Genomic DNA, 16,255 nt, shown 5'->3' on the forward strand with positions numbered 1-16,255 from the left:
ACCTCCAGACTTCTATAGACTTCCACATTTTAAATATTCACCCACATTATTCTTATGCATACTTAATTTGAAAGCATCTGCCTTCAAAGTATAGGACACTTTTCTTGGTGTATATATTGGAGTGTAAAGAAAAAAGCCACTTTTCTCTCGGTAACATCTATATTCCTTGTCAAAGGAGTCAGACAAGGGTGAGGAATGACAGATACTACTTGCACATTGCTATATCTACATCTGAGGCACAATAGCTGTTGTGTATTATAGTCACTATTTTTAATAGGCTTGTGTGCATTTTAGACTCGATTGAAGATGGTAAAGGGAAGAAAGATTTCTACCAAAAGGTGAAAAATAAATGAGTTGTGATATTTTAAGAGTTAATCTATCCCAGTTTTACATTTAAATTAATTTTAAAAATTGGGTAGAGTACTATGCTGTCCAGGATTCTGGGTAGTTAAGGCTTACTGTAGTGATATATGTGTGCTTACTTGTGTTTCATATGTGAATATGCAGTCTGCCTGATTAGATTGTAAGGGATTTGTGGCTAGGGAACATCGTGTGCTTGTAATATCTAGCAAAGTTGTAAGTTCTTAGTACTTACTGATGCACATCTTCTCTACACATTTTGGGCTAGGCATAGTAAGTTGATTGATTTTGGTGTTTGTCAAGTTCAAGAAGTCTACCTTACATTGTCAGTAATGGCTATTATACTGGAGGTTAAACAAATGCATTTTAGCTGACAAGAACAAAAACATGGTCCCAACTAATCAATTTGCTAATACTTGTTCCCTGTTTAGAGTATGAGTTTAAGCTTGATTCTGCGGCCTCTTCACCCTTTTTGGAATACAATTTATGATGTTCTGTGCTTTTTACAAATCTGAATCTCAAAAATTGGTAATTCTGGAAATCCCCAAACAGATATTTCCACTTAGTTAATGAACAGTATCATAAGAATTTAAACAAAATGGCCACATACTATATTGGAAGACTCATAAAAATGCTCAACTGTATCTCTGATTTAGATCAAGCTGAATAAGGAATGAGTGAATAAATATATGCTAGTAAAAGGGAAGGTGTATTTTACTTGGGTTATATAGCTTCTGAATTCCATGAGAAATAACTGATTGTTTAAAACATATATTTGGTTTTGAAGACATAAAGTGGTTGGTTTTGAACTTACTGGTTGAAGAAGAATTAAAAAGGCAGTCAGGAAACCCAAATTTTAAATTGCATCTAGCTTAAACCTAGGGCCACCCTAAGAAGGAGAACTGGATTTTTATTCCCTCATATCAAAATCACATTTACATTAGTTAGTAATAGCACATGAAATAAAGGAAAATAAATTATCCCCCCCCCCCATTGGACAACTATTGCATCCAAGTAAGGAAGCTAGACAGAACTCTGAAATAATGCTGTGGTTGATTTGTAACAGATAAACACTTTATACAACATGAGTTAATGATGTCTTAGAACATAGATTATCATTGAATTGCTAAATATGTTTTTCGGGCATAGCAATTTGAAATTACACACTTTTTGGCTAGCCTCTGTAATTTACACTTACCAGCATATATTTGACATGTTTCAGTATAACTGTTTCTATACCCATCTTTTTAAAGAAAAACTTTATAACTTAAAATCACTGAAGAGAATAATTCTAAATTAGAAAATGAAAAGGATCTCAAAATAGTCATGAAAATAGAGGTATTGAATTGGTTGCTAAATATTTTGAATATCACCATAGTAGGCAAATACTGTGACTGTAAACTACACTTTTATGAGAACTGTTGAGCCCCATTTTATGGCACTGGATCTCAGGATTCAAGTTTGAAGTTGAGTCTTCTTTAGAGTTAAATATTTTTTTCATTCATTATATAGTTGAAATCTTTTATTTTTAGTCAACAGTAGTTTCTACAGGAAATTTAAAGTTTTCATGGTTAGGCTTGGGAAGTGGTAAAAACAAAATTAAAGCAATTGAATATAAAGAACCCCTTTTTATGGAAACTTTAGATAGTGTTGTATTATTTTAATGAATCATTAGGATTAGCTTTCCGTGAAAGTGTTTGTTTCTGGTTAGCAAAACATTATTGTGATTGCTCTATAAGTATTTGAAACCAAGATTTACAAATACTCAAGGGGAAGACTAGGCAATCCTCTAGATCTCATTATTTAGCTTTAACAGTTATGGTACAGGTGTGAATGGTATAACTCCTCTTTGGATGAAAGGATATAAATATAATTTTAAAAAATAATAGCATTATTTTATTTTAATTGGAATATTGAGGAAAATGTCATATATTATTTTAAAGGCCTTTTGATAACTCAGATTTTTATACAAGTATAAGTATTTCTGAAAGAATGTAGAATATAGCAAATGGTGACTTTCTTTAACTGACATGCCTTTTGAGAGTCAGTATATGATGTGCTTATTATTGAAAAGTTTTTCAACTATCATAGATAAACATTGTTAGAAATTGTTTACTCATATCAAAATAGTTCAGGATTTACAAATATTAAGAGTCTCATATTGCTTACTACATTGTCTTCATGTGACTTCTGTAGTTTTGCTTCTATACCTGATGCCACCAAAATTAAAACAAAGTCATAAAATGATTTGAAAAGCTTTATATAAGTGTACTTTTTGGTTTGTAGAGCCATATTCTTAACTTTTCTTTCAACAAAACTGTACATTTTAAATGCCTTTTTATTTTGACAATATTGTAGATTTAACGTATAAACACTTCAGAAAATCTAGCAATGGTTTGGATATTTTATTTACCCAAGGTATTTTAAGCAGTTTCTTAGGAAGTTGCTGAGAGATGACTAAACAGATAAATTATCATTATTTGAGATGAGAGCAGAGATTTTTCATTAGAGCAATCCATCATCACTATAGTGACACATTTATTTTATTTAAGAAAGCATGTATTCTGGGTCATTTTTGTCATCACATACTTATTTTTAACAAGATAATGTGTATATTTAATTTCTTTTAATTTTAAGGATTTATGGCCTAAAATTAACAAGTTAACAGATAAATATTCCTTTTACCCAAACTCTGCTTTTAGTAATAGCAGTCAATTACAACATTTAAAAAACCTTCCAGGATATATCCTTTCTTCAACACAATTGTTATATAATCACTCCTCTGATTATAAACTTCTTTTTCAATTTACTCAACAATTTACTCAATAATTTACTTTCCAGTGTGCCAGGAATAGTGCTCAATAAGGAAGATAGAAAGATTCAGGGATTCCTTCTTGAAGGAAGAGCAGGAATTTGGGGAGGGCATCTCAAGCAGATGAAGTAATGAGACTGGAGGACAGGGTGTGGTAACAGTATAGACTCTTATCGGAGCACTAGATACATTATTTCTATTTGAGCATGATAAACTCTCTAAATTGCATTTTTCAATTAAAAAATGGTCATGCAAATTCATGTATGAAAATAGTTTACATTTAAAAATAATTGGTTTTCACCACTGCTACTCCTAACACAAGCAAGCACTTTGGTTTGGAGTTTTAAGGCATTTTTAAATAAATGGGAATACTTAAAAATTAATTTTGTTCATGCATGTCAAAGATGCATAAAGACTTACTTGTGTATATGGATTTGGGAATCATAAACAAATTAAGCACTTAAGGGTAGTCCCCCACAAAACCCATAAAGAATGTAGATACTGCAGAAAATAAAAGGAAAAAGGACGCGCCAAAACTTCTGAATTTTCCCTTCATTGCTAACCCTTTTTTCAGCTGTAGTGCCAGAGTAAGGGCAGTCAGAATCTGTAAGTCATGAGTCCTCAGCAATTGGACCTTTCTTGTTATCTGCTCAGTCCTGCATTTTTGTCCTTTCACCCCAACTTCTATCTTAGTCCCATAACCTCATTCATTTGACCCCAAATTATAAAAGGTGCTACATAAATACCAGGAACCACTACTTTCTGGCTTTCAATTCTCCTTCCAGTTGTTACTTTTTTTTCTCCTTTGGTCCCATTAACTATAGTTTTCTGTCTTATCAGCTTACCAGCTCTTCTTATTGTTGTTCTGTATCCCCCCCAAAACAAACAAACAAAACCAAGCAACTTAATGCCCTTCCTCTCCTTTGGAAATGTTAAAGATGGGAGAGTACATTCCTTATGCCATCATGGCATGAAGAATTGTCCATACATATATATATCTGTATGTCCATGAATATGTGCCTTCGCAACAATTGTATTTTTCTACTTGTTTGTATTGTGAAGGAGATAGGTACTATGTTAATCCAAGGCATAGTCATAGTTACAATAGTCTATGTAAATCCTTTGTGAAGCTATAAGGATTCACACAGCTCTGTTAAGGAAATTGACATGTGAGAAGGTGCTTATAAAAAATTAAATGATGACTTTCCAATGTAGTTTTCTTTGAGAAACATCTGGGATTTTCCATTTTGGTTTTAGCAAGACTACATATCTGAGTATCTAGTAAGAAACTTTAATGTATTTGGTATTCAATTTCCTAAAACAAAAGAGATACAAACACACAAATATATATAGCCATTCATGTAAACAATTATTTTTCCTGTACTAAGGAGCCCTGAATGATTAAAAATTTTGCTCTGTTGTCCAGAAGTCAATTTCTTATGTTCTTTAAAGTATTTAACCATCCTACTTGGTTGCGTCCTAATACTTTTAGTGATTGGTAGAACATAAACAGAGCATGGAATTTGGCATGATCTACAGTCTTGTCTGAGCAACGTGAATAACATGGATATCCAGATTAGTCTGGAGAGATATTGTCAGGACTGAAGAGAAGATTACCCAGTACCTGCTCACTCAAACTGTGGTTAGTGCTATTAGTTTTTAGTTGTATTCACCACAGGATTCACTAAAACTTGCAAGAAAAAGGTGTGCCAGTTCTTAAAGGACATCAGGAAAATATGAAAAGAGAGGTCAGATACATGGCATATTAGTCAATTCCTTTAGTGAAGATGAATTGTAACAGTCTGTCAACAAGTTAAATTTTCCTATAAAGTTATTTAGAAACATTTGTTTTGAGAAAAAAAATCAGGCTACTAAATATATATTTAACTTTTCTTCCATACTATGATGGCTTAATTTTTACTTACCCTTTTTTCCCTGATCATTCCTAAACACCTTCTGGAATTAAGGTTTTGGAAGTGGTCTGTCTTTGCACTTCCGCATTTTTGGTGTTTCTCTCCCACTTCCATCTTTGAGTGGACATATAATTGTAGGAGTAAATAGCTCTGTGTGGTTCTAGTTTCTTTAGAGGACATTGAGACATTTACAGAATTTGGTTCACTTCATATAGAAACATGCATCTTCTGGAATGGTCTCATCAAAAAAGGAGGAAGAATATGAATTCTAGAGCGGGAGTCTTGGACTAGAAGATGCAAACTTAGTTCCAGTTCTGCTACTAGCAGTGTGACATCAGCAAGTTAACTACTCTGGGCTTTAGTTTTTTTCATTTATACCATGAGGGTATTGAGCAAGATGATATGCAAGAGTTCTAAAAGTTATAAAAAAATCTTCTTCCTACATTGGGAGCCAGGGAATTTTGTGTTGTAAGATTTGGCCAAGAATGTCTCTTTTTGTGGCGTTGGCCAAGTCCCAGTGTTGTCCTTTGTTTATTACATCTCTGAAATATGCATTTCACAGGTATTTTTAAGTGATTAGTTAACATTCATAAAATGCTTTGAAGAACTTTTGTGTATGCTGTCTTTCTATCCTGTTTTATGCAGTTGTTCATAATAGAAACCAAGTGTTCTATAAATGAAATCAGTGTTCCCTATTATGTAAATGAGGGTTTTTGACATTTTTTCAGTCTAAATATTAAAGTAGTGGGACACTTTGCCTGCATAAAATTATATTTAAAATACATGTTTAATTATTTTCTTCCCTTTGCTCTGAGGTGAAAACAATTTTAGTTCTGGAATGTAATGGTAATTACACTCCACAGTTGCTACTGGTGTCGCTGTCAGGGTAATAAAATCTGATTAATATGGACTCTGCTAATTTGTAATCCCAGTGATTTTACCTGGCTGAAGTTTATTTCTAAATGATGAGGAATGGTGTTGTTAAACAAATAGTGTAAAGTGTATTTCATGAACTATACTTCCACTTAAAGGAATTATTTTTAAAGCCTTTGGCATATTAGTCGTTTGCTCATGAGAGATAATTACAGGTGATGTGTAACAATTTATTAAAGCAAAAGAACTGAATATAAGTAAATGTCCATCATCAGATATAATGCTTTTAGGGTTTGAGTATCTTTAAGAGTGCTGAGGGTGGGCTGGAGGAAAGCGATCTTATATTTTTTTCCCTTTGAACAAATATTACAATTGTTGTAGTGCCACAAAAACAGGTTCTAAACATTAAGTCTAAAAAACCCCCCATTAAGTCTAAGAGAAATCTAGACTGAAAATTGCCATAGATTATTTGGTGGTCTTGGTTGATTTCTTTGGAGCCTAATGAAATTAGACAAAGAATAGGTTACTTTTTTAAATCAGTTGATTGTTCACAAAAGAATAATAACTCGAGAACCTTTGCAATAAAGTGAACTTCACCTGTTTGTGAGGGTTACCCTCTTGGAAATTTGGAAAACTCTAGATTTACCCCATTTCCCACTCAAATGTTGAGTGAGCTTTATAGATAACTTTCTTGAACACTTCACTACCGTGTTTTTACATAAGTTTTGGGTTGTTCTCAGAAGTTACCTTTGCAGTCACTGCTTTGTCATAAGCTGAAATGTGGTTGAATTTCCTTTCTAAAGCACTGCCTCCTTGCTACAGACTCCTAATTTGTAGCCATTTTATGTTTTATATTCTAAATGTTTGAAGATGCTTTAGGTTTTGGTAATGGGATTCCAAACTTGCTTGATGAGTACCTGTGTGTGCGCGCGTGTGTTTCCTTTTTGGGTTTTCCGACGAGTTGCTAATGCTGATTGTACCTATGACTATTAAGCATTATTACACAAAGCCTTCTAATGTAAAATACTGAGTATGGTTTATTTGTATTAGTGGATTTTTTTAGCCTTTTAAATGTATTTTGGTCACCAATGTATGGATAAATACTCCTTTCTGTATTTCCTTTGAAGATGTCTAGGAGACAGTTTTGTTTGTGGGTACTAAAAAAAGTTGAAAATATAATTTAACCCTTTAAGATGTTTGATTGTGTTTTGGGGGGTTATTTGTATATGGTAGATTGAATAAAAATTGTTTGTGAGATGGTGATGGCTGACATTTAATATTTAATAAAGTTTATGCATTACTGGTCAGTGTTTGAAAATAATCTTTCAATCTCTTCATATATGAATTTGTGTGTGTATATACTGCATATACATATATAGCAGGGCAAAAGTAGGTTTAGAGTTGTTGCTATGGAAAATAATACATTAATTAATAATAATACAAGAATAAACTCTGTTTCATGTACTCACAACTGTAAACCTACTTTCGCCCCACACTGTATGTATTTGGGTTTCTTAGGAAAATAATTTTTGCCTGAATATTGATGTGTATCTTAAAGGAAGGTACTTGTGATTTACCTTAGCCAACTTCAGTCTGTATTTTTGATATATTAAATTATATATTTTGGAATTTTTGAAAATAGTATGTTTCTATAGAAACATTGACCTATGATTTTTGAATACAAATGAGAAAGCCACTTAAGGAGTAAATGTCAATCTTTTAGAAACCACTAATAATTTGGAATGAGTATCTGAAAGCCCATTGCTTAAGTTGGAAGCACAAGTTTATTGTTTAGATACAAACTTGAAAGTAAATGTGAGTTGTCACCACAGTGATTTTTTTTTTTAAGGTGCTGGCTTTTGTGTGAATGGTAGTCTGCCTTTACTAAGCTGTCACTGATGAAGATAGGTAATTCTGCTTTAAGGTAGAAGTGGAAGGGTGCCGTGAAGCTAGATATTTAGTGATGGTGATTTATCTATATCAGAAGTAAAATTCTTTAGACTGAGAAGAGTTCAGCATAATACCAGTTGTCCTGTTTTCCTGTCTTAGAATTGTGTAGAAAATTTGCGAGTTTGGTGCTTTAAACAGGGTACTTAGGATGCTATTTTCTGGCAGTATTTTAAAACAGTATAGATGAACCATATATTTCCATTGCTTTCATGAAATACCTCAAGCTGCCTTTGGCAGCAGCTTTAATTTTTGAACCTTTGTCAGTCAGTAACCCCTAGAGGTTCCTGAACCCGCTGCTGAGCCTTGGAATGGTCCTTGCTGGACACCTGCTCAGCCAGCAGCATTGGTCTGTCCTCTAGGCAATTTCTGAGCTGTTCGGGGGCGGGGGAGGTGTGAGGAGGGTGAATGGGAGGGGAAAGGGGGAGAGGAGAAGGGGAGGGCAACATTGAATTAGATTGTTGATAGCGTCCCTCCGAGGACTGCTATTAAGAGCACGCTATTCTGTACTTCTCTGCTGCAGAAGACAGAGTGATATTCGGGTTACCACAGCATGTTGTAAATGTGTGAGATTTTGCTCATCCCGGCTTGGAAATAAAAATAGGGAAAGGAGAGCAACTTGAATCAGAAGCTACTAGAAGAACGTGCAGAGCTCTGCAGCAGTTTATATTTGTTCTTACATTTTGCCTTCTTCTAACTGGAAAACAGAGACTGGCATTTTTTAAATGGGCTTTCCCATAATGGCATTCTTGTATTGTGTGGCCAGAGCTTGCACAGGAGGAAAGCAGTCTGCCGAATTTAGTCACTGATCTCTATTAGCTGTGGCCTAAGGCTATGCTGAGGTTTATATCCCATTTGTATTGTTGCAGCTCAAAAGAAGAATGTTCAGAGGATGACAAGTGTATTCTGAGTAGGTATGTCGTTTCATTTTCATATGAAACCCATCTATTTTTTTCCTGCTACTATTGGTCAGAAATCAGGTTAAGAGGTGCAGAATATAGTGCAGGGCTGCAGTATCCCTGTTAAGGTAGAACAATGGCAATGCAAGCTTAAAACAATACAGTAAAAAACAAAACCCTAGCCTCTTTTATTAAATAAAGCTGCATTGTGCGGTATGCACAGTGCAGTCTTAAAAAAAAATATACTGCAGTCAACGCTTTCCTAACGAGGTGGCACTATTGTTGAGTTAGAAGGATAGGAGCATCATATTGCTTTAGGGGACAGGAGGATTTAAAGGAGGTACCTTGCAGCCCTATTTTACAGATTGGAAGCATCCGTTTAAGGGCACTGGCAGAATCGTTTGCCTGTTCTCCGCGGCAGCCACTGCTGTGTCAGTACAGTGTGGAATGGAAGTCCTAGTTGGTAGTCTGTTATGGAAACGCTGCTTACTGTTATTGTAGTATCGTGGTGACAACATGCCATTGAAATGGAAAACGAGCTCTCCTGCTATCTGGAAATTCCCAGTTCCTGTGCTTAAAACATCCAGGTCAACTCCACTTTCTCCAGCATACATGTAAGTGACAGAAAATAGGATGTTAAAGTGGGATTTCATTCATGAATCAACCTTGTGACAAAAGGGGGTAAAGATCACAGATGGCAACATCCAAAAATGCACAAGATTAAAAACCTCAAGCTTGCTTATATTTAAAGATATTGGCATGCTCACATTTTACCTTTGTTTTGTTTTCTTAGGAGTTTGTTTATTTTTATTTAAAATGCCTAATGGTAATCTAATTACTATTTGAAAGTCTAGAGGTATATCTAAGGAATTGCATAAGGATAAACTTCAATCTTTTACACTGGTTGGATGTTTTTTGAATTTTTGTATACCTGAAGTACTTAAGATGACTTCTTTTGTGCAACGGCACAAAAAAACTGCTGATGCTTGCTGTTGGGTTGTGTGAAATATGGAAATGCTTTCTATAATTTTTGATGAATTTGAAACATTCAGAGTTAACATATTGATAAGAAAATGAATCTTTTAATCAAAACTTTTATACTTGAGTTGTGTATGAATATTAATCAGTTTAATATTATCTTTCCCAGTTTTATAATTCTGGTTCTGAAGTGTAAGTTCGAATTTGTGCAAATTACAGTTGTACAAATAGTTATTTATACACATGGAGTTGAAAAGTACATTACTCAAATGACTATTTTAAAAATTTATTTTAAGTAAATACACACCAAGATATACTGAAATCTTATTTTTTAAAATTTGCAATTTTGCTTTAAAAAGAAAATCCAGGAGATATAATAAAATATTATTTTAAAGTATTGCCTGTGATCCTTTTTTTTTTTTTTTTTTTGGTGGAAGAAGGAATGAGGGAAAACTGGACCTTTTTTTTTTTTTTTCAAATAAATATTAGTATGAGAAAAGCTTTTGAGTATAAGTCTGTCTTAACTGTCAGTGTTCCCTTTAAAATAATTTTCAGTAGGACAGATGTGGAAAATTCTTCCTGCTTTAGGTTAATTGCATGTTTAGAGATCTGGTGAGTTGCCGTTTTATTACTTAGTTCTTGTTTTTTATGAGGTTCAGATACACAGTGGTGTCTATCTAGTTCTTTGAATGGCTTTCAGCTGCTAAGGAAGTAAGTGTGCTTGTGCTCTCAGTCCCAAAGAAGTGATTCCCTGGAAAGTGCTGGGAAATGAGGACATTTTAGAGTTAAATCCTGTCATAATTTCATTTTCCAATTTTAAAATATCTCTTTTTAGAGATGCTTTGGGTGATTTTATCTGTTTGGGGGTTAAACTTTTTTTCCTATAAAGTTAAAATTTTAAGTTATATTTGTAAAAAAGAGAAAAGATCAGCTATATTTGCTTCTCAAAAGCTATAGTTGTCAAAAGCACAAATTAATGGAGGTGACAAGTTAATGGAGGTGACAAGTTAATGGGGCTCCTTTAAAAATTTTGAGAAAATGTGATGTGCCTGTTGACTTTATGAATCTTAGCTGGTGAGAAATGACTGCAGATTTACCAAAAGCAAATTTATTGTTAAAACAAGACAAAACACCCCTCCCCCCATACTAAAATCAGTAGGTTACAATTAATAAAGTTTACAAATGATTATAGTATTTCTACAATATTTTACTATACAAAAGATCCAGATTGCAGCTCTTGTCTCAGCTGGTTTGCCAATTTTTAAAGATGGTTAAAAAAGACATATCTGATTAATTCATGCTAGCCACAAACTCAGATATAGCTTAATACATCTTTAATGAATCACTTTCTTCCTTTTCAGTATGTACTCACCTTTATGACCTGATGATATGAATGGATTGATTTAGAGGATAGAAGCTAGAAAATATCACAGACCTTGCATGTTGACATTGATTCTTGGTAGTACAAATAGGTAGAATGGAAAAATATATTTGAAGAGGTAGTGTTAGCCTAGACTATTCTGACACTATATTATTAAATTGGCCTTAACTTATTTTTCTTTATAAATAAATTAATATAGGTTTGAAATATCATGTAAATATATATGGAGAAAATATGTTAAATATAGGAAAATACTAGCTCAGGGAGTTGAAATCAGGTTTTAAAATAAATTTAGGGTTCATTGCCTTACTTGGCCAGAAATAAAAATATCATGTTTAACATGTTATTCTTGTCAGTGCTTCTTTATTTTCCACAACACTTCTACATACAAAATTATACTTAAGTTTAGTGGCATTTTCACTCTCAAATATTAGAAAGACTAAGTGAGAATACTGGGTCAAGTAACATCATGTTTGCTCTAACAATCTTCCTGCTGGCAAACATAGGTTAAATGGTTATTTGTGTCTTTTGGGTCTAAAGTCTTTGCATTTGAAATGGAGTAAATTCTTACACTTTGATAAAATGTGATGTTTTAGAATTTACTTGTGAAGTTATATATGAACATTTATATGAGCATCTTGAATATAGAATTCTTCACAGCTAATAAAGCATCCTTTTGTAGGTTTGCTTATATAGCAGCATTGGTTGTAATGTTTTATCATTACTTACTATGATTTGTCAAATAAACATTATGTGGTTTTCTTTGAAGACGGGTACTTTTTCAAAGACTGAAATTTCAATATGAAATAGTTTTGGTTGTAGTAAAAATGTGTTGCAGTAATTGAGCAAGTATGGGAAAAATATAAAGGCTCTTTTCAGCCTCATTCTAAACTCAGTGTAGGTGCCACTTAGCTAGATAGAGCTCTTGCACTAATGCTGTAGATAGGGTAGTGCTGCTATGCTAGTGAAACCTACAATAAGGAATGTTTTACTAACTGCAAACATTGAACAGAATGCCTAGTTTTCCTTGTGGGTTTAAACTACAGAAGTTTTTCTTTCTGCTTCTTTAGAACTTGAATGACAGTTGAAACTTCTCCATATTTTTAAGACTTATTGATGACAATGTTTTTGACAGTATTAGGGAAAATAGTTTTTATATAAAGCACATTTCAAATTGAGTTATAATATGATTTGGGAAGAGTGGAGTATTTTAAAGACAAAAGATATAAGAAACGAATCCTTTGGCCTCCAGATAGATTGATTACCAAATACATAGTCTCTATTGGGTAGACTTCGCCTTCCTTAAGCTTCAGTTTTGAAAAGTAGCAAGGTGGTGTGCCATCCATGTGGAATTCTGAAGGGACTGTCTTGATAGAAATCTGAGTGATGTTTGTGTTATACTCTGTTCAACAGTAGGTTGAAGTTCAACCTTAGCCTGAGGGAGGATCTCCTGGTCAGTGTAAACTGAATAGTAAAGACTCTGTTCCTGACAGGTGTGAACCATATAAATTAACCTGTCATTTTGCCTAAATTAATAAAGCTGAAAGCACACTCCCATCTAAGTGGGTTTCTGGTGTTTTGGCATTCATTGTTTTAAAACAGCAAATGGTTCCTTCTGGCTAATGTTATAGGATTAATGAATTGGGTCTTAATATATGGTGACAGGAGAAGATATGACTTTTGGTGGTGGGCACACAGAACAATATACAGATCTTATAACATAGAAACCCAAACCTGAAGCCTGTATGTTCATATTAACCATTGTCACCCCAATAAATTTAATTAAAATAAAGATTCTAAGGACACTCTGAAATAGAACAGGATTAGCATTAGTGATCCTTTTATCTTTTCTTCACAAGCAGTAACTTCTGATAATAATGGTGTGGCAATAGGGAGTAAGATAATAGGGAAGAGTTAACCAGCTCAATATAACGGAATTCTAGCAAGACAGACACAGAGATGTTTTCCTTAGAATTTTACCCTTCTCAAGGCAAAAGACAATGAGTGTAGACTGAGTGTTCATGAATTAGACTTTTTCTCTTTTGGCCAGTGCACTTACATTCAGGTAGCTTTCTGTTTACAGTGATCTTGTTTAATATGCAAAACATTTTATAGTAAGTATCTATAGCACAATATTTCATAGCAATTGTTTTCTACAATTTCATCATTAAAATTCAGTATTTAGATTTCCTGAGAAAAGAGTATGCATACTATATAAATATTTTTTGTTTGTGGATGATTTAAAGAATAGACCAAATGAAAATATGCATTTGTGTGTTTTTTTCTTAATCCCTTCACCATTTTCACCCCAATAAATTCAATAAAACATAAAAAATATGTATTTGCCAAATTTGACATTTTCCGTCTCCTAAGATTGTCTTTTTTCTAATTTAGTGAATAAAGCAAAACCTTGTGGTTTTAGAAGTCTTTTTTGTTTAACAAAATACTTCTTAAATTGATAATCTCAAATTAGAAAAGAATATACTTAGTCACTTTCATAATTATCATATACATAAACTTTTGTTTTGTGTCTACTTAATTTGTTTTCACTACATGTGGTCAATCTAACAAAATTATGTGGAGCAGTAACATAAAGAACACTTAAGAACAATTTAGTGTTAGTCTGTAACTTTTGTGGCATGTTCTCTGGGAATTTCCATGGTCTGAGCTTGCAAAAGGGCTAGCTTTATTCTTATTAATGGGAAACCATAGAGAAAAAAAGTGACCTTAGAAGTCATTTAGAGAATCCAATCCTCCCTTTAAAACAAGAATCCTTCCTGTGACTCCTCTGAAGGATACATGGTGATACATCTCCTCCTTGATCAGTGGCAGTGACAAAGGACTTACCACCTCATCAAGGCAGCACCTTTCATTCGTGGACAGCTCTTCCTTGCATTGAGCAAAATCAATTCTTCATTTCTTTTATTTTCTGTTCTTAGTGTGGCCTTATCAAGCTATATAGTAAAAAATCTGTTTTTTCCATTATGTACAAGTCTGGAAATCTTCTCTTTAACCATTACTAATGTGACATATTTTCTGGACCCTTCGCTCTGCTGGTTGTCCTCACCGGGATATTTTTTAAAATGTTAATCTTTATATGAGATACTACATCTGAATGCAATGCTCCTATGTGGTCTGACTAGAAGAAGACACCTCTGTCCTTTTATACAGATGTTCTGCTTGTCTTACAGAGCCTGGGACTGTATTATTTTTAAATCATAGGACTCATACTGGACAGTGGTGAATTTAGAGTTTACAAATTTCCTTTTCAGAGGTTTACAATGGGGTTAATTGCTCCTTGTAGTCAGTGTTTATTCTTTTAGCTATTTCAGATCTTTTAGTCTGAGGAAGTGTGGCATGTGGAAGTGAAGTTAAAATTTTGTTTTAAAGCCTATTGTGTATGTTTTTCTTAATAAAGGTTTTGTAACCATTTAATCTAACTGAAGAATACTGCACATAAGATACTTGCAAGACAAAAAACTAGTATTTTTGATGATTTCAGAAGTTTCCAAGAATTTTACTTGTTAATAATTTATCTAGATTCATTTTTTTTAAATCCTTAAATGAGCATTACTTCCAACTACCCCTCAAAAACAGTTCCCTGAGAGAGAAGAGAGATGAAAATGTAAATCTTATACCATCATGGGAAGTCTGGAGTTAGTAAGAATTCTAAGAATTCCAGACATTCTCCTTGAAACTTAGAATATTTAGATGAGACCTTAAGTGAGGCCAAGTTAGGAGGAAGGAAAAGAAAGAAATAAGAGATAAGTAAGTGTTTGAGTTAATGACTTTATTACTTGTGGTTAAAGAGTCAAGAATTATAAGCATTGTGCATGATACTTTAAATTGAAATGGCAGCCACAGTGTATTGCTTTATTTCCTTAAGTCTGTGAGAAAGAGGTGGTGTAAAGGTGAGATTCTTGGGGAATTTGTACATAAAGAGGTTACTGAGTAATCTATTTTTGAAAGTGCTTAGTTCTTTTTCAATCACCTTATATAATGAATTTATAATATTCAGAAGTTACTCACTTCCTGTTATGTACCAGGCATAAATCTCCTGGGTATTAAGGATATGGTCCTTGCAGTCATTCAAAATGACTATTCTTTATCTTCCATCCTATCTTTATTCACAAATAATTTAATTACTATTTTTTTTTTATTGTTGTGAAAATTCTGATCCAAGATAATCAGGTTAAATAACATGTTTGTTTACTGTACCTTCAGTGTTGATCATGGATTTAATGGCAATGAAAACATTACAGAAGAGAAATGTGTCTGGGCTAGATGAGGAGACAAGAATTAGGGAGAGATACCATATTTTAAAGTACACATTACATAGGATGGAAAATGGTACAATTTATGTTTAAACTTGATAGTAACCATTTCAAACAAGAAGAATGGAATGCCACCGTTTAAGTTGGACAGGGTTTAGGTGCTTTATAGTGTACAAGGGTACACATTGTACCTCCCAAGGAGCAATAATTTGATCCTGGACCATAAAATGTAAACTTAGTGAAAGGTAAAATTATATTGTGTTTCCAATTTTAGTAAAAGATTTTCACTGGTATGGCATACTACAGGTATATGTTGTTTTTACCCAATTTTGCCATATTTATGGTACAGTAAGACAAAAGCATGCTCAACTTGGAGAGCACTTCTTAAGATATGGTTCAATGGAGGAATGAAACAAGTTATTCTTCCATAAGAAAAATATAATTAGAAACAACTTTGAGAACTCTAGGAGCTTAAATCTTAAGTCTAGCCTATATAACAGATGTTGTAAATTTCATATGAAGCTTATTTATTTTCAATTTAAAAAAATCGTCCTGGTTTCTCATAGTTAAATATAACATAATTTATTGGGTGCTACTATAAAAGTGCCAGGCACTTTTCAAGCTGCCTTCCAAACACTTTATAAGGGTAAGTCTTCTCCCTGTTTTACACACAAGGGCACAGTGTTCAGGGAGCTTAATTAAGTTGCTCAATGTTATACTTCAAATAAGAGGTGAAGTGAGAATTCAAACTCAGTTCTGCTGGATTTCAAAGCTCTTAATTTCTCTAATGCTTTTTTATAGACTTTTCCTACTTTCAT

The 16,255-nt window shown here is 33.3% G+C and overlaps 1 protein-coding gene across 5 annotated transcripts in view; it reads left to right on the forward strand.

Moving 5' to 3' along the window:
* KLHL13 (kelch like family member 13) overlaps positions 1–16,255 on the forward strand; it is a 325,110-nt gene that overhangs the window by 261,889 nt on the left and 46,966 nt on the right. Inside the window, exon 1 of one of the 5 annotated variants that reach the window (XM_087829331.1) lies at positions 9,321–9,418. The exons of the other annotated variants lie outside the window; for them this stretch is intronic. Within the exon in view, the coding sequence (XP_087685457.1) occupies positions 9,321–9,418 (98 nt within the window). Of the gene's footprint in view, positions 1–9,320; positions 9,419–16,255 lie in introns of those variants that run through there. 5 annotated transcript variants of the gene reach the window in all.

The sequence above is a fragment of the Miniopterus natalensis genome, chromosome X, assembly GCF_054644295.1.
Source record: "Miniopterus natalensis isolate mMinNat1 chromosome X, mMinNat1.hap1, whole genome shotgun sequence".
In the NCBI taxonomy this organism is placed as follows: Eukaryota; Metazoa; Chordata; class Mammalia; order Chiroptera; family Miniopteridae; genus Miniopterus; species Miniopterus natalensis.